The 19,452-nt window shown below is 39.0% G+C and overlaps 2 protein-coding genes across 4 annotated transcripts; one reads left to right on the plus strand and one right to left on the minus strand.

Annotated features, from left to right (window-relative positions):
- The first annotated feature begins 1,714 nt into the window (after positions 1-1,714).
- On the plus strand, positions 1,715-11,634 carry LOC105218045 (COMM domain-containing protein 4). 3 transcript variants are annotated; one of them, XM_054229347.1, is made up of 5 exons: positions 1,715-1,932; positions 3,892-4,032; positions 4,104-4,335; positions 4,417-4,695; positions 11,500-11,634. In XM_054229347.1, exons 1-4 carry the CDS (start codon positions 1,930-1,932, stop codon positions 4,656-4,658), a joined length of 618 nt encoding a protein of 205 aa, XP_054085322.1. In that variant the 5' UTR covers positions 1,715-1,929; the 3' UTR covers positions 4,659-4,695; positions 11,500-11,634. The 3 variants fall into 3 exon arrangements, with proteins under 3 accessions (XP_054085322.1, XP_011191721.2, XP_054085323.1); XM_011193419.3 differs by lacking the exon at positions 11,500-11,634 and having other exon boundaries at positions 4,417-4,936; XM_054229348.1 differs by lacking the exons at positions 1,715-1,932; positions 11,500-11,634 and adding an exon at positions 2,972-3,770 and having other exon boundaries at positions 4,417-4,936.
- LOC105217969 (leucokinin) lies at positions 1,980-2,983 on the minus strand. The gene is made up of 2 exons (XM_011193298.3): positions 2,841-2,983; positions 1,980-2,682 (listed from the first exon to the last, which is right to left on the minus strand). The coding sequence occupies exon 2, from the start codon at positions 2,653-2,655 to the stop codon at positions 2,140-2,142; it is 516 nt and encodes a 171-aa protein (XP_011191600.2). The 5' UTR covers positions 2,656-2,682; positions 2,841-2,983; the 3' UTR covers positions 1,980-2,139.
- Positions 11,635-19,452: the final 7,818 nt, after the last annotated feature.

The raw sequence follows: 19,452 nt of genomic DNA on the forward strand, positions 1-19,452 counted from the left end.
AGGTTCCCAAATATATTTAATTGTATTTAAAAATTTATATTTACCAGCGAATAGTATATAAAATAAATTTTGAATGCGAATAGTCTCTAACTAAACTGTTAATTATATTAATTATAGCGGAAATGTGTTAAAGTAAAAAATTTAATTTAAAAAATTGCAGAAAATAAATTTTATATATATATATAAATTTTCTTAAGTGTAGGCACACAAGCATATCTCGGCGACCACACAGGCAGCGCATTGGCATTCCATTGTGGACACCTTATCAGGCTGGCAGAGTGCAGAAAAAACATTGAACCGAGTTGTACACACAAAAGAAATGTAATCGATTGGTAAATGTTAAGCCGACGACGTTTGCCGACAACGCTAAATAAACCCGGCAAAAATAATAAATAAACCGGACCGGGCAATAGAGTAGACACGAGCACGCAGTGGAAGTGGAAGATATGACTATCAACAGAGACACCCACAACTAATGCACATTACGCTCGTACACAGTTCCAATTACTGCAACGTTGCGAGAATTCGCGCGGGTCCCAGCCATGCTTATGAAAAATATGCAAAAATTTTCTTCTTTTTTATGCGTGGTCGTGTACGGCAGGCGACCCAAATGTTACCGGTGCTCCGTTGTTAGTGGCTTGTGGTTGTTGTTAGTGGGAAATGGCAATAAATCAGCCAAGGGAGCGCAACTACGGCAGTCAACTAGTCAAATGCAAGCCCACAGTAACAATATTTGTTAAGCATGCGGCAGCGGTGTTGTACACATATTTTATTAAGGCACTTTTAGCCTAAAATCGAGCACAAACTGGAAAAGCTGTAACGCTTTGACGCAGCTATGCATATGCCAAGTAACGAGCACACGACGGTAATTCACGCCCACGCAGCCGTTGGACTGCATGCTCGTATCTCACAAGCAACGCGTTTATCTCCTTGTGGTTTTCGCTCGAACAACGCTTTAGCGGCGGAGCATGCGTGACTGACACGTAGAAAATGCGAAAAACGCTAACAAAATGCACTTTTTTGCACTGCCTCTATGTGCAACTCCCACTAATTTGGAGGTTAGGTTATGTTTTAATAGACGCTTTCACGTTTTACATGCAAATAAACCAGTAAATGCCATTTGGTGGATAATTAATTTGCATTATTCATGCAACTGCATTTGCCAATTACATAATATAGCTTGTTGGAAATCTGCAGCTAAAAGTTAGTAAAAAATTCTACGCAATCACATCCCAAAAATCTAAAAAGTATTCAATTTTCTTAATGTTGCCAAGTTTATACACATACGAGTACATACACGAAGGCATTAATACAAAATACATACATACATAAATACACAGTGAGAGAAAGTACACATGCACTCACCCGGGGCTCGCGTCGATTTCGTTCAGCAGCCTCATTTCTTTGATTTTCTATATAACTGGTCCGGAAGTTGTGTTTACTCTTAATTACAGCTTACTATTAACGCAAATTTGCTTTTCTGTTGTTGTTTTACGAAAATATAACATATTTTGCATACAATAATTAGAAATGTAGTCCAACGCTGCAGCTGCACCTCTCACCTACTTACATGTTACTTACTTCGCGTAGTAAACACATTCTCAATACACTTTGGTAATTACTAATTAAATATACTTTAAATACAGCACATTCTTCTTTAAATGTTTAAAAAGATTGTTAATTTAATAAATTTTCTTAGAAATAAAATTTTGCGTCAATTGTTGCCTTTCCGGCGGAAAAATTAATGACAACTGCCGCAAATGAGTTGGCAACGCTAGTGACGCATACGCCAAAATACACTTGCGTTGGCAACACAAGAACAGCTGTTTTGTGTTGTTTGGAGCCAATTTGTTAATTTTTCTGCTTATTTGATGTCACAAAATCATTTAGCACCGCCAAAATCAATTAGCGTCTAAATAATTTACTGAAATGGTAAGTTTTCCTGCGAAATTGAATAAATAACACAGAAATTACTTTTTTTTACTTTAATGTAGTTGCAGTGTGGACAGTACACGATAGTTTGAAAATTTACATGCTTTGTGTTTGTGTTAAGAATTATAGTTTTTATATACAATTAACGAATATATCCAGCCCGTGAAAAATGTTGAAAATTTAGTTTAATAAACCAGCTTCTAGCGCTTACAACATGTCCATGCTTCTTTCGTCAGCGGCAAGATGTGCACGTTTGCCACCCCACGAATGGAATCGCTGCTTCTTACCCAATACAACGGAATTGCGTTTCTCGTCATGCTGCTGTTGGGATTTGATACGACAACGATCAATAACAGCTTCCTTGATGATATTGACAAAATCCATATCGTTAAATTGTGCCATCAACAGTTTGAAAAAAGCCCAAATCTCACTACGCTGTTCGCTGGCTGTGCTACCGGATTGTAGTGCATGCAGTAGGGGCGCGTTAACGGAGTCTTGCTGTTCCTGTCTATAGAAAGCTTCAAGTGGGTTGAGTGGATGTGTGTCGTATGCGTCACAGACATCTTCAAAGCTTAAAATGGCTTGTAGTAAAAATCGGCGATATTTTGTAAGCTGATCTTCACATGTGCTAAGCTCATCACTAACGGGTTGTGCCAATATATAACCATTTTGACAAACAAAAATCAGCAAAGTGATGGAAAATATAGAGTGTATCATGTACATGTTGAAGGAAGATGTCGAACCAAAACACTGCAACGAAAATAAGTTTGTTGGAAGTTTAGTGGTCTGTACATATGTGAATGTAATAAATGCGCAATTAATTATTAAATTGATATGATCACAAATTCAAACACATTTGTATATTAGAGTTCACTTCTGTTGGAACTACTTTCGAATCGTTAAATTACCTTCAAAGTTATTAAATATAAATTGTTTTGTTACAACGCAGTGAGAGGCGTATCAACCGATTAGGCTGCCGGTAGCTTATATTCCGTACGAATACCACTGGCGTATTGTAATTTAAATGAAGTTAATCCGCGTTTTGCCGAGCAGAAACTGTGAAGGATTCAAAACTTCTCCCCGTATTTATAGCAAAAATTATGAAAGGGATCTAAGGATACAAAGAACTCGCAGGCATACTGAGCGCTAAATAAATATGTATGTATGTAAGCATGTGTACATGTTATTTGCATTTAAACACATATTTACATTCACAAGAAAGGCATACAGTTAAATAATTACAGCTAACAAAACGGTAAATACCAACGATTAGCACATTATAAAGTAGTGGTGTGAGGGAGTGCTTTTTCTAAACCGTTACACTTTATGCATTTCAAAATGATATACAAATAATTGTAGTGTGCTTTTTGGCGTTAACGCACGCTTCAGTGAGTGAGTGAGTGTGTGAGTGAAAGGGTTGTCGGCAACAAGCTTGTACTAAAAGCTACTAGCTGCAGTGGCAGTTTGTATACGGGGGTGGCAGACGGTTGTCTAATGTCTATGCACTTTTCTCCGACAAATTATCACAAGCAACAAGTGTCATAAATTCAACGTTTACGCTGACAGTCAAGTATAGAGAAATTTTATTAATTGCTTCTCTACGAGTTAGCTAACAAACAACACTTTCACTGTAAAGATGAAAACTCAAATAAACAAGCACAAACACACATACATATATACTTACTTGCCTATGGGACGCACATAAAGAGTGTTTAGAATATATACTTAATTAGTGCACTCCTATGTGAAGCATGAGTCCCAAAGTCAAATAGGAGTATCTACTCTCATATTGAATCCTTTGAGTGGGTCGAGTTGATGAACAAATCTTGTTGAAAATGGTGCGTAAACTATCTTTCGTCGTATTAATTCTTACAACTCATTGATTCTCGTTATCATTATTTAATTGTGTCGAATGAAATCACAGTTAATTCATTTAATCACTTCCAATTGCTTTTGCAGAAATTCCGCTTCTGTGGTGATGGCGACTGTCCCGACTGGGTGTTGGCGGAGATTATATCCACACTATCCACGTTGAGCGCCAAGGATTTAGAGGCATTAGCTGGGCTGGTTGCCAAGCGAATTGTCGGACAACAGTTTGAGGTGGGTGTATGCATTTCTACACTTAAACAATCCTTCATATTTTCCATTTCTCTAATATTCTACACCCATAGGAGACTGCTATTAAAGCGCTAACAGCTGACTTGTCGAACGATGGCAAATCTGCTGTGGCTTGCATACATTTCCTGCTTATCAATGCCTCGCGTCATGCCGTTACTGAGGCCGTTTTCAGTGAAGAGATTCAACAGTTGGGCTTACCCAAGGAACATGCTGCGTCAATGTGTCGCGTCTTAGCGGCTAATGTGACGCAAATACGTCAACGCTTGCAGGACAAAGCATTTAGAAGTGAGTATTTTACGCTTATTGAGAATACTATTTCACTTTATATATTCATGTTCTCTCGCTTGCGTCCGCGGCCGTAACCAGTTAATGAGCTCACGTCAGTGCGTTACCTACCACCTTCGCCAGAAAAGCCCGACAACACCGTGGGTTGCGTCAAATTCGAATTAAAAATCGCACAGGAGCTAATTGATGGGCTGCCGGAGGACACCACACATGTGTTGAACATTGAGCGTGCGAATGTGGAGGCCTTACTCGAGGAGTTGAAGGAGGTGCGCTCCACACTGCAGCAATATAGTTGGCGGCAACAAGGCAAAACGGATGGCTAAAAGCGAAAGTAATTTATTGTGGACATTTATTTACAAGGTATTGAATTAAAAATGCATTTTGTAGTAGTAAAGTACATATATGTATGTACTAGTGCTAGTAATTCATCAGGGTATAAGTTAGAAATTAGTAGGTATTATGAGAACAATTTATATCGTGCTAACATGATAAGTATTTATACGCAAATGTCTCGTTTACAATTAGAATAAATGCTTTTGAGTGAATTTCCTGCCCGGAAGATTGATATTCCGTCGGATTTTCTCAAATAGTCTAATTAATTGCCAAAAAATAAGAACGCAATTTTAATAATATGCAATTGAATCGATAAAAACAATATTTATAGACACAAAAATATTTTGTTGAAAATTATGAGGAGAGCAATATTGGTGGCTTTTCCTTATTGAGAGAGTATTCTTAAATTTTGTTAATATTTTTATTGTCAAATTGCTATATTTTCCTATATATATATATATATATATATATGTATGTATGTCCAGAGAGGTTTTTTCAATTAAGTAGTTATCGATAAATCTTCTGCGGAAATATTCCTTAGCGACATCTAGTGATACTGTTCATAAACGTAGAGCACTTGAGCTATCCCATACAACTACCTTGCTTACTACACCTATTCGCCGATAGGTGGTGTTATCTTGATTTTCCGTTTTCTCCTGAGCATTATATTTGAAGATTGAGGTTAGCAATTAGGACATCTCAACTTTGTCGACCCTTTCTACTGAATTGGACTCTATCATTTGAAACAGTATAGAAAAATGGATTATATATCGACTACGGCATCCTTATAGATCTCTATAAATCTATAAATTTTTCTTTATACATACCCGATTGTCGTTGTTGTTGTTACGGACATCTAGACCTGCTTACGCCGGCAAGCAGCAATCAATTGTCATCGAAGTCATCTAAAGGTAGATCAAAGAAACTAGCTGCTTCGACAGGGTCAGACCAAAAGCAAAGAAGTGTTAGATGGGTGAGGTTAATTGGGAATGGCATACAGGGACTCTTTGCATGCCGGCCATTGTTGGGTATGTCGGGGTCCAGTTTGTTTGAGTAGGAGCTTAATCTGCTAAGGTGTCCAGAAAAATTTAGCACGGATGGCACTCTAATTTAGTAAGGCAACTCAAGTTCGGTGTCTGCATAGGGTGATGATTAGGCTCCAAAGTCGCCATTCACGCTGAGGGAATCAAGGAAGGTGGAAATCTTCTGTGAAACAAACGTGTTCGAAGTCTGGTCGTGTTGTATGTCGCCGAGGTATTTCAGGAAAGTGCTCTTGGTGACTGCAGGGATGGCTTCTGCGAAAGCATTCCAACAGAAACTGCTTGGAGAGCATTTCATTATGCTCTGCCGGTTCTGCGGTACCGGAATTGGCCCGGAGTTTTTTTTTTTAATTTTTTGGCCAACAGTTGTTCCTTCGGCGATCTAAATCTGTTAATCTGTTTGGATCAGAAAGCTACAATCAACCCTACTGTAGCGGCATAAAACATATCCCAAATAATTTTGCGGAATGTTTCCGATTTGACAATATTAGGCCGGATAAAAAACCGGCTCCGTTCCGGTAACGTAGAACCGACTCTCTTAGGAACGGACACTACTGTCGTCAGAACGATCGATTATATTCTCTACACCGGATACTGGGTTACTCTATAGAGAGATATAATGGGTAACGAACTGACTAATGATAAATCGTCTATCCAGAATTGTGGTAGCACTAAGGTCTCTTGGTGAATTAGTGTTTTAAAATGGTGTTCCAAGCGATATCTGTACATATTTATCTTCTCTGTTACAAAGTGGTAGCACTAAGGTCTCTTGGTGAATATTTATCTTCTCTGTTACAAATGTCAAGCAGATTTTATTGAGGTTATGTTTTCTCTGCTTCTTCTTCTCTACTTAACATTAATATAACAGATGAGTCAAAATGAGCCCAACAATAAATTGCGTTTTAGTGTCGCTAAAATTTATTAATTAAAAAATCTGCATTATAGGTCCTCACCGAAAGGGTAGTTCGAGTATATTAATTTAGTAAGGGGTACATGGAGATTATCTGTTGACCGCAAGGGAAAAGTCTTTTATCACGATTATATGGTTGAGCACACACAATTTTAGTGTGGCTAATAAAAGCGGCATAATTTGAACCCTTTTCCCGGCATAAAGCCCACAACCACGTGATGAGACAAAGAAAAGTAAAAAATGCGCCCGAAAAGGATAACAAATTTTAAGTGATAAACCAGAAATTTCAACCTAAAATTATGCGTGAAATAAACTGGAGGTTGCACACGTGCGTCGGTCGCAACAAGGTAGAATTTGAAAGCCGAATGTGATAAAAGTTATGCGACAGTTTTGGGGTTAAAGCAGATAGAATCGCTCGGCCCGGAAGTGGTAAGGCGAGTGCAGCGCTTGCGGCGCTGCAAATGAAGCGAAATTCGATAATAAAAATGTAAAAATTTTGTACGCATGTGGCGCATATCACCCCCTACCCAATGTATAACTGTACCTCTCTCAAACACACAAAAATACGGTTATTAAATTAAATTCGTTTCCCCCCTCGGATGAGTAATTAAAAATTTTCTACCTCACCGACTTGTGCTTTATTAAAAATAGGACAACACACTTATACTCTCAATCACCTAGGTGACAGGGCAGGGGGCGCTGGAAAAGACTGCATTGGAGATTTTTTCAATTAAACATCTTTGCGTTTGTCGCCGCTAATTTTCTGCAGTCAAAGCAGCTCAGTTTCCTTCGGACCTTGCTGTTCTTGTTGTTACAAGCACTGAACTGACGCATATTTTCCATATTCGGGAGGTGTTGTGTTGCCGTGACCGGTGGCCTGCAGTTGGCCGCAGCTGCTGCTGTCGCTGTCGCGAAAATGTCACCTCAATTAAATTTTTTTTCTGCACAACAAATTTTCAGCTTTTGTTGTTTCAAGTTTTTTTAATTTGCACTTTTTCTTTTCTGTGTAGACCTCACTGGACGCTGTCAAGGCGAGCAGCAACACCAACAGCAGCAGTCAAGATCAGCCGGCAACTTTCTTGTGATGTCTTAGAATTTTAGTTAGTTACTCTCAGCGCCCTCGCACTCCCACTTGCTTTAATTTTTTTTTTTATATTTTTTTTTATATTTTTTTTTATATTTTTTTTTATATTTTTTCTTTCAAATGTTTCACGTTTTTTTTTTGTTGCTGCCTTTAGCGCATTTACTTGAAAATTACTCAACGTTGCTGCCACATGTTGCTGACATTTGACGCGTTGTTTCATTTGCGATTTCGCCTTAGTTTCGCGTCGCTTTTTGTTCGTTGGCGTAAAATTTTGGTTTCTTTTCTGTATTTTTTCCCGCTCATTTACTTGGTTTTTATTGTCGCTTGATTTATGACTGAGAATTGCTTCGAAATTTACGAGTTCTTTCAATTGGTTTCACTTTATTTACGCCAAGCTTCATTTGTTCGTTTTCCTCAATTGCTCTCGTTTGGTGTTGCTGGAGCGTTGCCATCATGAAAGCAACGCCGAACAGGTGTTGTTTGGCGTCTTGGCCCGAAGGTGGGTTATTAAATTTGTAAATGTAATGGAAACAAGTTGGAGAAGTGGAAAAATTAACTAAGCTATGCTTAAAGTGTATTCTAAGTCTGTAAACTTAAGTTCGATATCATCCAAATACAATTTTTATCAAAGGATTCCCAAATTCAGCGGGTTGTAGGTCGATAAGTGTCTTTCGTCTAGTTAAGCTGGGTGTATGGCTGTTCCTCAGAGAGAAAGACATCTAGACTATGAAAGACAGTCCTTTGCGAAGCCAGAATCCCCCCTTTATTAGGTATTAGGATTCGACAAAGCGTCCTGGATCTGCAGAGATTCTTCACTATTTCCCGAGCCTGTTCTACTGTTCGCGAGTGAGATCCGAGAAATCTTTTCTTGATCGGGGTCAGAGGCGGGATATTCCAGAAGAAGGTGATGAGACTATTGCACCTCGTTCTCCTCCAGGCAGCTTCTACATATGAGCATCTGGTCTTTTAACCTTACAGCGTGGATCCCTATTGGACAACGGCCAGTTAGAAACTTAGGAGCGATGAAGTTTACTGAAGACGAAGAGCTCGGTAGAAAAACTGAAAGAAGATATTCTGTACTTTTCGCATTCCCTCGTTCCAGATGGTTGAAATTGTTATTGGTTGATAAAATACAAAACATCTACGACTGTTTCTTCTAAGAGACGACTGTATAAATAAGTCAAGTCACTGGACGACCGCTAAGATCCCGGACTGCGACTTCTGAGGGAAGACATAAAAGAAGGAATGAGGAAATAATTGCCAGCTCTTGCAATCGGATCCCTCTTTAAGAATAACACTTTTGATATACATATGTAGTAGTTACAGTTAAGACAGTGATTTCTAATTCTTATTATTTAGAGTATTTTTTTTTAACCAAACGCATTACTAGATTACATTTACAACAAAAGAAGTAATAAATATAAATTTCCAACGGTTTAAAGTGTCAAAAATGTTATTCAAAAAATTAACTTTCCACCCGCAAAAGCAAAAGCAAAGTCAAATCTAAACGCCCTTCATTGAGAGACAATATTAAGTTGAATCAAAAATCATAATAAATACCGAAAAAACTACAAGGGACGGTTGCTTGTGCATTAGGGTGAGGCAATTATTCAAAAAACTGAGATATATTTAATTCCAAGTTGTCAAAAAAATTGTTTTTCTCTCTGTATGTACCTCATTCTCCGCTTGCTTCAGCTAAACCGATGTTCCAACTATCTTCAAAAAAAATTAAATTATTAAAATCCCCTCGATAAAAATTTCATTGGAACACCCTAATATAAAAATAAATGCGAGAACGCTCGAAAAGTGCATCAAACTAATTGAAAATCATGCATCATGATGAGATAAGCCCAAACTGCCAACAAAGCAGCGGCACTTGCAACAGCGTCAGCAGTCAAAATACACTACAAAACAAAGGACCGCACGCACGCAATAAAAATAAGTCGAAAAAGGGCGGAAAATGTAGAATACGAAATCATTTAGCGAAGCATTTATTTCATTATTACCCTTGCATAGGAGTTGGAGTTGTGCGATGCCACGGCGGCAGGGGCTAAAAGCCTGTAAAATGGTTACAAACTTGCAGTTGAGGTTTGCGCCCGAGAGAAGGAGATGTTTAACAAGGGTAAAAATATTGTTAAAAGTCACAAAGTGACACCCCCCCACACATACATATGCGGAAGGATAACAACAACAAACCGCTGCTAAAGACCGGAACGCAAAGCGGAAGTGATTCCACCACAACTAGTACAACAAAACGCCCGGAACAACAACAAAAAATAAGCCGTGACGCCACAGTCAGCCACTTGTTCACCGCTTCTTTCACCCTCATCCCATCTAGTTAACCCGCCAAGGCGTTGTGGAATAGTGGTGGGGTGGTCGGATGCCTTGTTTGACAACAATTGTGACAACACTATAGTGTCTACAATGGCAAAGACTGTGTTGTACTTTGGCAAATAATGCTTGGCATATGTAATCGCAATCCTACAAAGCAACAACAACAATAGCAAGATTATTTTCATTGCGTGTAATAATACATATCAACGATGTACGAGAAACAAAGCTACCCGAATTGCCAAGACACTTGGACGTTTCTTTCAATATGCGCTACAATTCGATATTTTAGTTCCAAGTTTTAGATTCATTAGAATTATTTCTTTGTTATATGAGTCCAAGAGTAAAAGCGTTGATTTTCTGTAAATTGATTCTTTTGAGAAATCAAAATGCCTTGGTTCTATGTTTATCGAGCTAGTCGTTCTTCGTTTTTAGGGTTTATTTAGGTCAAGGGATAGATCCCCGCAACTGCAGTGAGGCTCACTTCGACAGCTTCAACCGTCCTTTGTGGCACTCAAATACTCTTACCGGATTGCCAAGGCCTTTATCATTCGACAAAGCATTTGGACTCTATTACAAAGTTCTTACGTCGGCTAATGTCGATTCTAGTCACTTCGCTGGGTTCGCTGAAGGTCTACCTACCAAATCTGGCGAATGCTGGACATTTAATGTATAAGTGCTTTGATGATTACTCTTCGCCTTCTTCCAAGTCACCCTTAGGGTTGCTAAATATTAAGTGTAGAAAGTGTAAGAAGCTTACTATACATGAACAGGGGCGAAAGCTTCTTCTTCGAGAACTTCCTCTGCTCTCGTATTGAATGTAATCTCGACAGGAAAAAGCTTCTGATAAAGCTCAGTCAATTTAAATGGGATTTAAAAAATAAAATGAAGGTAAATGCACCAAAGATCCGAAAAATCTACGAATCGAAGCTTTCAAAAACTCCTTAAGATTTTTGAACGGTTCTCCAGTCTCAGCTTTTTATTAGCTTTCGTCTCTAACAATGAATTTTGTAATTAAAAACTGTTTTTTAATATTAGTTCTACAACTTTGCTTCCAATAGATGTCTCTAGGGTCAAGCACTGGTCGATTAATTCGATTTTTTTTATATCGATCTTGGACATTTGTGTCAACATTAATCCAACAAAATATTTGTAGAGATCTGTTTGCATCCCAAACTTATTCTCAAGAGAAAATGTCACTTTTTGAGCCGAATTCTCGACATTAGCGGGAAATTTTGCTTTTATTTTTTAATTTCATGGAAAGTGCGGCTGAAGCTCATCGACATTTGTAATCGTTTTTATACAAAAAAATCCTGAAATTTACACAAGAAACGGCGGAAGCAAAGTTGTAGACCTAATATTATCAGTGAAATTATCCATTCCTTGTCGGAACTACTATTAATTACTCCGCATCTAATTCAATATTTTGTAATATTTCATTTCACATTTCCAATTACACCCTTTAGATAGATTTTTCGCGTGACTAATAAACTTTTTTCCAACGTGCTTAACCCTTTTTGTGCCATCCAACGCCAAGCCAAATTTAACACATTAGACACACTAATTCGCTTAATGGCAAATAAATAAATGCAACTAACACCAAGGATGGAGAACGGAGGACGGAGGCGCTGGCAATTGAGTAAATATTGGCGAAGAGTTGGCGAGGGTGTGCAGAAAGAGTTATGGTCCTTCATTACAAATGTGATAAACAGCGATGAGGCAATGCACTGATTCCATAAAAACACACACACTCAACTACAGACGCAGAGGCACACCAGCGCTCCAGCAGCCCCGGTGGCAGCTTCGTTGGAGTGATGACACCAGCGCAACATACATTAAATAAATAGAATTGCAACAATAGCAATAAACAACAGCATACACTAAATTAAAGTGTGAAGAAGAACAAGATGATACAATAATAACAACAACAAAAACAAGCGGCACATAAAAGCCAACCCGCTGAGTATATTTGACTCTAAATTAATACAATTGATACTTGAATGCGCTCACTTAGGCGTGCAACCAAGCGGAACAACGCGGCAACGCGGCAGGATAATAACATTAATGGCACAGGACACGCAGGACAAATGCAGAGCTGCTGGGCGAGTAGGTAGGTGGATGGTGTGGAGTGGTGGAATGGTAGAAGTTAGCGACGAGTAAATACAAATAATGAAATATAGACATTAGACGAAGTGAGGAGCTGGAATCGACACAACAAAAGCGAGAGGGGAGCGGAAGCGCTGGTTGTTTTGTGGAGGCAGCAGAAGTGAAGTAATCAAGTGAATGTGAGTATTTTGCGCATTTCGATGTCTCATTATGTTAGTATGGGTGTCTATATTGAATTGCTGAAGTGCCTGCGTGTGTGCGGGCGGGAAATGAGAAATGATTTCGATTAAATGAAAAAGTATGAGTTCGTTGGACAATCAAGCAGAAATAAATTCAAATAAAATCACAGCTTTGTCATTAGAGCGAATGGGGCAAGCAGAAATGTAATGAAATTGTTTTCTTGTTGTTTGGTTGGCGCACAAATATTAGCTTTGCTGAGGTATTTAGTCCACAAATACAAATGTAGAAATGTTTATTAACATTTTAATTAAAGCGCTGAGAACACAATGGTCTCTCTTATTTACTAAATGCCATGCAATTGATGTGTCAATATTCCATGTTAGTTTGGGAATCGATGAACTGTAGTTCTAATCAGCTGTTGAACTGATATTTTTATGAAGATCTAAGGCACTCAATCGTGTTATGATTCAATCATTGAGATATGTTTAAAAAACCGAAATACGAGATGTGTTCAAAAAATAACGGGAATTTTCGTTTTTCACCTTTTTCCACTAATAATAAAAAAATTGACAATTGGACACTCCAAACCTAGATTAAAAAAATTCCCGTTATTTTTTTAACATACCACGTAGTTAGGATTGAAGATATTCGTAGGGAAATATGCTTTCAAATGACGATTTAGGATCTATAAGAGACCATCGAGCACAATAGTCGGGAATACAATTCTAAAACAGGGTCTTTTTCGACAGAAGGTAAATTTTGTTCTTTCAATGGTTCTACATATAGAGCACTGTTATCACTTAATCGATTTTCACTTTCTCTGCCTCAATTATCTACAGCTTTTATCGTTTTAAATACTTTCAGGGCTGAAGGTCTGTTGCCATTAGGAGAACATATGTCATAGCTGGCTTCGATTCCTGAATATGTATGTATAACTACACAGAGTGGCAGTTGGGGTAAATTATGATTATAAAATTAGAAAGATTCCGCGACAGTCTGCTTAAAACATGCGTCTCTGTAGGCACACATATGTGTACATCTTCTATTCACATTAGCTACAAATCAACGCTGATTTATATTGCAGCAAACGAGCTGCTTAGTTCCCATATTACTTAGTTTTTTTTTATTATTTCCCCTTCTCCTCTCCAACAACCTTAAGTGTCTGCGTCAAATAATTTCGCACTTCAATTAAATTCGGGCGCTCGTGTGTGTGTGTGTGTGAATGATGCGCCTCCGGCACTTTGGCGGCCACGGTGTGCCAAGTGCCGCATTGCGCTATTAACGCGCGGCAAATAAAAATAAAATTAAATTAAAATCACATCGCACATTGTAAAGTGGCCAATTAAATTGTTATTACGCGGCGCACGAAATGCGCTTCAATTACTTAAAGCTCAGCGCCAAGCGACGCGCTACTCACAGCGCTCCATCGCCCAGTATTTAGTGGCGCTTATTGAAGGTAACGAGGGGGACTCAGCTGGCGGCGCGCGTCATTCAAACGCCGATAATAAATGCGCCCAGCCAACACAGTCACAGCCGACGCCGCGCGGAGTAATATGATTAACGCTGCGTGCGAATAAGCTTTGAGATGAGGAGGAGAGCGCTGCGGTGCGTGCGAATCGTCGCGGTAATCATTTTACGAATTTGTAACTTGCGTAAATTTTCGCAATTCCCAACTGCAATTGTCGCAACTCATTCCAACACATCATTACTTTCTTGCGGCGCATGCATGGCTTACGAGGCACTCGGCGCTCAACTACTACTCTCAACAAGACGCGCTAACGCACGCACGCACACACGCACTCAGTCATCAGTAGTCAGCGCTGCGCAGGTGTACGCAAAAATATTTTTAGGCGCACAGCCGTAGCAGCTGTCTACAGTTGTACAGAGTCATTGTCGCCACGCAGCGCCATTGGCGCGAGCATACACATACTCATCATCATCGTCATCGTTGGCGGCGCTTTACTTTGCTTTTGTTGTCATACATTGTGGCGCTTCGCCAGCCAGCCAGTCATTGTGAGGGGGCGTGTGTGAGTGCTGGCTTCATTGGAGACCAACCTGATGCGTAATTGAATCATTTAAGCGCAATTTGTTTGCCACTTCTGTACCTCACACACACACTCAGACTCACGCAGTTGTTGCTGCTTGATGAGAGATGTGTCTCCAGCCATATTTTCCACCTTAAAACGAGACTATTGTTTGCCAGCATTCAATTTGCAAATATCCTCCGACGGTGTTGTTGGTGCGCTTGATATGATTGCCTGCCTCCATTCTCGCTCCAGCCTGACACAGCATCGCGTTGACATCTGTAATTCAATTACATTTTTTTGGTGCGTTGCCGCTTTTGCTAAAACAATGCTCAGCATCCGAAAGGAACATGTTTAATATGGCTGGTGGGGAGAAATGAGAAGTTTTTAGGTTGAAATTACGTGAATTTATACAATGACAAATTGATGCAGTCAATCTTGGGACATGACGCACGTGAAATCGCTTTTAGCGTGTGTTTATGGCTCATGGTTTATAGTCCGATTGAGAATGTGAGAAATTCTGATTGAAATAATGCTTTGCTTATAGGTAAAATACAATATGTAGATCTGTATATTGCATTGTTGAAGCTACCAATGCATCTCCTCGTGGTGACTTGAATTCGAAATCTTCAATTTTCAATGGTTCAACAGCTTAGATCCGAATCCGAAGAGAATCTGAGCTCGATCCTGGAATTCGTTCGCTTCATGATGTATGTAGACAAATGAGTGTCACCTAAGGCTATTTTGAATCAATTATCTCTCCATGTACTCTTGCAGAAATCGGTTATTATCGTTCAGTAACTTTCGCAGAGGTTAGTATCGCTCGCTTTCGCAGTGCCTGGTGAAACGATCGATAATGAGATTGTTTTTGGATCAATTATGCTTATTTAAGTGACTCCTCTTTCTTCTTGAGACCTTCTTCCGAGACATCCATGTTCAGTTATCAAACATATGTATTTTCGTATTCACAATCTTCTTCGGAAGCGTTATGTTGTATTCAAATTATAGATGAATATTATATTTTCTGCCGTAGATCAGGCTAAAAGAAAGCAGAACTATATTAGTGGTATTTCTCTTAGTGTTTCGGATGATGAAACCTTTGTTTCAGTCAGACCTTTCTCTGTCCAGGGGTTGGAGAGGTAAACACCGTAGTTTTCGTGAGGTATTAGGTTAGGTTTGGTTAGGTATTCAGATCGACGAGATGGGAGATCCTTTAGTTGCAGATAGGACCTTTGTGGTAACAGAAGCCTCAAAAATGGATTTTACACCAGATCTAGCGACAAAGCCTCATAATTCCATAATAATTTCCAGGCAGATTTCTTTTTCTTTTGGTAACAGAAGCTTTTGATCTATCCTCAGGGCGTCTTGAGCACATGAAGGTAGCTGCCTGAAGGTATTCTAAGTTACTATAAGCTTGATCTCTGAAAATCTGAACAGTCAAAGACTTCGTCTTCTTCCAAACTAATACAAGTATACGTAACTGAGAAAAGTTGTATCCTTATCGAATAAATTTATATCGGACAGTAACTTATTAAAACCCATATAACTATATAAACACTAACCTTGTTGAGAGCATCCCGCGTGGTTAAGATAGCCTTCTCCTAGTACCGTTAAATGTATAATAGAAATTAGAGAATGTTTCCTGTACTAAAAGTAAACGGACTGAGTAGGCAGATCGACCTGTGCTCTCTGTGAGATCGGTATCGTTGGTTATTGAGCTTAAAATAATGTTGAAGACTTAAGAATGATATAGATCACCATAACGGCTCTACCAAAATAATATTGTTTCACAATTCGAAGACTACTAATATGTATCTCCACTCCTTCCCCCCTCATGTGTGTATATAACTCAATTCCAAATCAAAATTTAATAGGCCAAACCACAAATCAGGCCAACATATTGTAAAACTATAAAAGCACTGGAATTCGTAATCAACATTTATGTATGCGGAGTCATAAAAGCCAACACAAGCAAATTGAGTTCTTACGAAGGAAGGCGCTTCATGTTGGTGTGTATGTGGTGCGTGCGTGTATAGTGCTAGGTAAGCGTCGTCGAATTGCCACTAAATGTGTGTATTTAGAGCTCATAAGAATCGACGCTGCCGCTGCAAGCCTCGTAAATACACATGCAACGCTGCACCAACACCAATGCAGACGCAGTAGTAGAACGCACCTAACAAGCAATAAAGCGTTGCCGTGCGATCGTAAAATAAAATCGCATGGAAATCTTTGAATATTTAAGTTTATTGATATCCTCGCCGCTCGAAGTGTGTTTAATATCCTTGCGGTTGGCTGCCTAATGTCAAATAGAAGAATGCGAGACACACACACACACATACACACGCACAGCGGGTTGTGTTGCGGCAGTCAAAAGTGAGCGGCACAACCTGTTTGCCACATATAAAATCGCATAAAGGACACGAAATGTCATATTAGGCATAAAAATCAATTCGAAATGTTGCGTCAATATTATTGACATTATTGGCAACAACGCTGCCCTTGCTATTGTTGTTGTTGTTTTTGATGTGTGCCCGCCACAAAATAGCAACAATACAGTGCGATACAAGCATATTTCGCCATGGTAATGACCGAAGGTGCAGAAGCCTGAGATTACAAGACACGCACACATACATACATACCTTACTTACAAATACATATGCACATATGTGAGTGCATGCTTTTATGTTGCTGAGCATTGAAGCAGTTGTTTGGCCTATAAAATCGACGTAAGCGACCCTTTGCTTTTTTTTCAAGAATTTCGTTTATGCGAGTTCTTGTATATGTGTCGGCCTGGCAAACCGCTGTGCCCTCGTAAAGGTGTTTTTGCATAATCAACAATTTGTTTTTGTTTTTTGTTGTCTTTTTTCATGAGTATATATTTTAAAATCTTATTTTGTTGCAGGTCAGATATAAAAATTTATTTTTATAATTCTTACATGTGTTGAATGCCACCGAAGAAGAATAACACATATCAGCATAATCTGGGTCTGCTTATGTACATACATACATACATATGTACAGATATAAAATGTAAGTGAAACTGGTTTATTGTTGTAAAACATGTTTATTGCAATATTTTTACGCGCTATTTAAATTTATTTCAAATACAAGCTGAGATTATGTCATTAGAGCATACGAGATTGCAATGAAGCATGCAAAACAACAACAAATTAATCCTGAATTTGCAATTTTTGATATTCTATAATTCCAGGCGAGGGGAATATTTTTTTTTAACTCTCAGCAGTTAAACAAATCTCAATCGAAAAATCACGGGCTATAATCTTCTAACTTTTTATAGACTCCTATCGTCGAAGCAGGGATCTTGATTTAATCGGCTGTGGAATATCTGTAATGATGAGATCAAGCTCATTAAATGATAAAAACCTTCGCTGTAGATCCTGTTCATCTAATGGTATGCAGCGGCTCACATAAAGGCCTTCAAGACAGGCACTTTTTGTCCCTATGCAAGACTACCAGCAATTAAAATCTTTCGTAGCAAATTAATTCACTTGTCTTACTAATTTATCCGTTGTAGAAGATATCTGTAGGTGGACGAGGTGGAATCGTCTCATCACTTTCTTCTGAAATGTCCCGCCTTTGCGAAATCAAGACCAAGATTTCTCGGACCCGAATTACATGTGTTCATATATCCACCGGCAAAGTCGTTAACAACCGCGTAAACTAGCTGTCACAGAAAAATCTCTGCAGATTTGTAATAAAGTCAGAGTGCTTTTTCGAATCTTAAGAGATCCTAATTAAGAGAGTGATCCTGACTTCACAAAGGACTGTATTTCATAGATTACGTGTGTTTTCGTTTTGGGGAACAGCCACACAACCTAACCTAACCTAACCTATTACATTTTTCTGATCTCAAGGGTTTCATAGACCGATTCTCAGTAAGGTAATTTGAATATGTAAATATGTCAAGAGAGTTGGACTAACAAATCTTCAATTATATAAGACCAGTATTCAACTACATATCTCAAAATCACCAGTGAAAGCTCCGGCCGCTCAAATAATCGCCTCTAGGGCTGCAGAGCTCAAAAAATTAGCGGTTGTTATTTGATAGGATAACTGTATTTCACATTCTCGTTAAATTTTGAACCGATAAACTGTTAGGTCCTTTATTTTATTCTATCCCATCACGAGTCTAGTTAGACTAAGCAAAAAAATATATCTATAATTATATGAATGAATGCTCTAAAATAGAAATAATAAAGGTACTTATTGATTATTTTCTCTCCTCAAAGGCATTTCCATACGCACCCTTGGGATATCCGCGACACAAGAGGAATTTAAAACTAATTTTTTCACATTTTATATATTCATTCAACACAGTGACAGGCAATCGGCGTAATCCGTAAATTATCATAAACAAATTAAATAAGTTCGTGATGTGTCAGATTCAAAGTAAAAACAAAAGCAGAACCCACGAATTCCAAGGGTGAGCGCTACACACTTACGCATGATAGCCGAGTTCCTAAGAAACGGTGGAGGCAGCGAATATAACAGAACCCTTTGTTCATGCGAATCACCTTTTTATTTGCCAAGCAAAGTAAATATGGCAAAATTAAATGAGAATTGAAGCGCCTTTTTGTATGGAAAGTTGGATTGTGACAACAAACACACACGCACTCAAGTCGAACGCGCGACGGTTGTGGTTGCTTGGTTCATCACACTTTGCGTGCCACTGGGAGTCTGACAGCGGCCACCACAACAACAGCGACACCGGCGGCTCAAGTGATGAAATTGTACGCAATCCCCGCCGGGACTGAGGCCTAACGCAACGCTGGGCTGTGCAAAAGACAACGCTTACCGAAACCCCACGCAAGATGGCTGGAGAGTGCAAGTAAGGAAGAAAAGTGAGGAGGGACGCTCTGCGAAAAAGTCACTTGCGAGCTTAAAAGTAATTTGTTTGTGGCGCAACATGACAGCATTGCGGTGACGACACTGACAGCCACTGAGGACTGCGAGCTGGTGGTCGCAACTCGACTACTGGTCTGCGTAAAGTGGAACTGTCCGTCCGAAAGGGGTTGCTGCTATTGAACCTGGTGCAGTTATGTGACCAACGACGTTTATTTAAATCACAGCAGCGGCCATGCAGATTAC

The sequence above is a fragment of the Zeugodacus cucurbitae genome, chromosome 4, assembly GCF_028554725.1.
Source record: "Zeugodacus cucurbitae isolate PBARC_wt_2022May chromosome 4, idZeuCucr1.2, whole genome shotgun sequence".
NCBI classification, from domain to species: Eukaryota; Metazoa; Arthropoda; class Insecta; order Diptera; family Tephritidae; genus Zeugodacus; species Zeugodacus cucurbitae.

What these genes read in the sequence shown, in the direction of transcription:
- LOC105218045 (XM_054229347.1), top strand. An exon ending in TTGTCGGACAACAGTTTGAG is followed by an intron (nt 4,033 to 4,103) that starts GTGGGTGTATGC and finishes CTACACCCATAG; the next exon opens with GAGACTGCTATTAAAGCGCT. An exon ending in GCAGGACAAAGCATTTAGAA is followed by an intron (nt 4,336 to 4,416) that starts GTGAGTATTTTA and finishes GGCCGTAACCAG; the next exon opens with TTAATGAGCTCACGTCAGTG.
- LOC105217969 (XM_011193298.3), bottom strand. Translation starts at nt 2,655, where the DNA reads ATGTACATGATACACTCTATATTTTCCATCACTTTGCTGATTTTTGTT.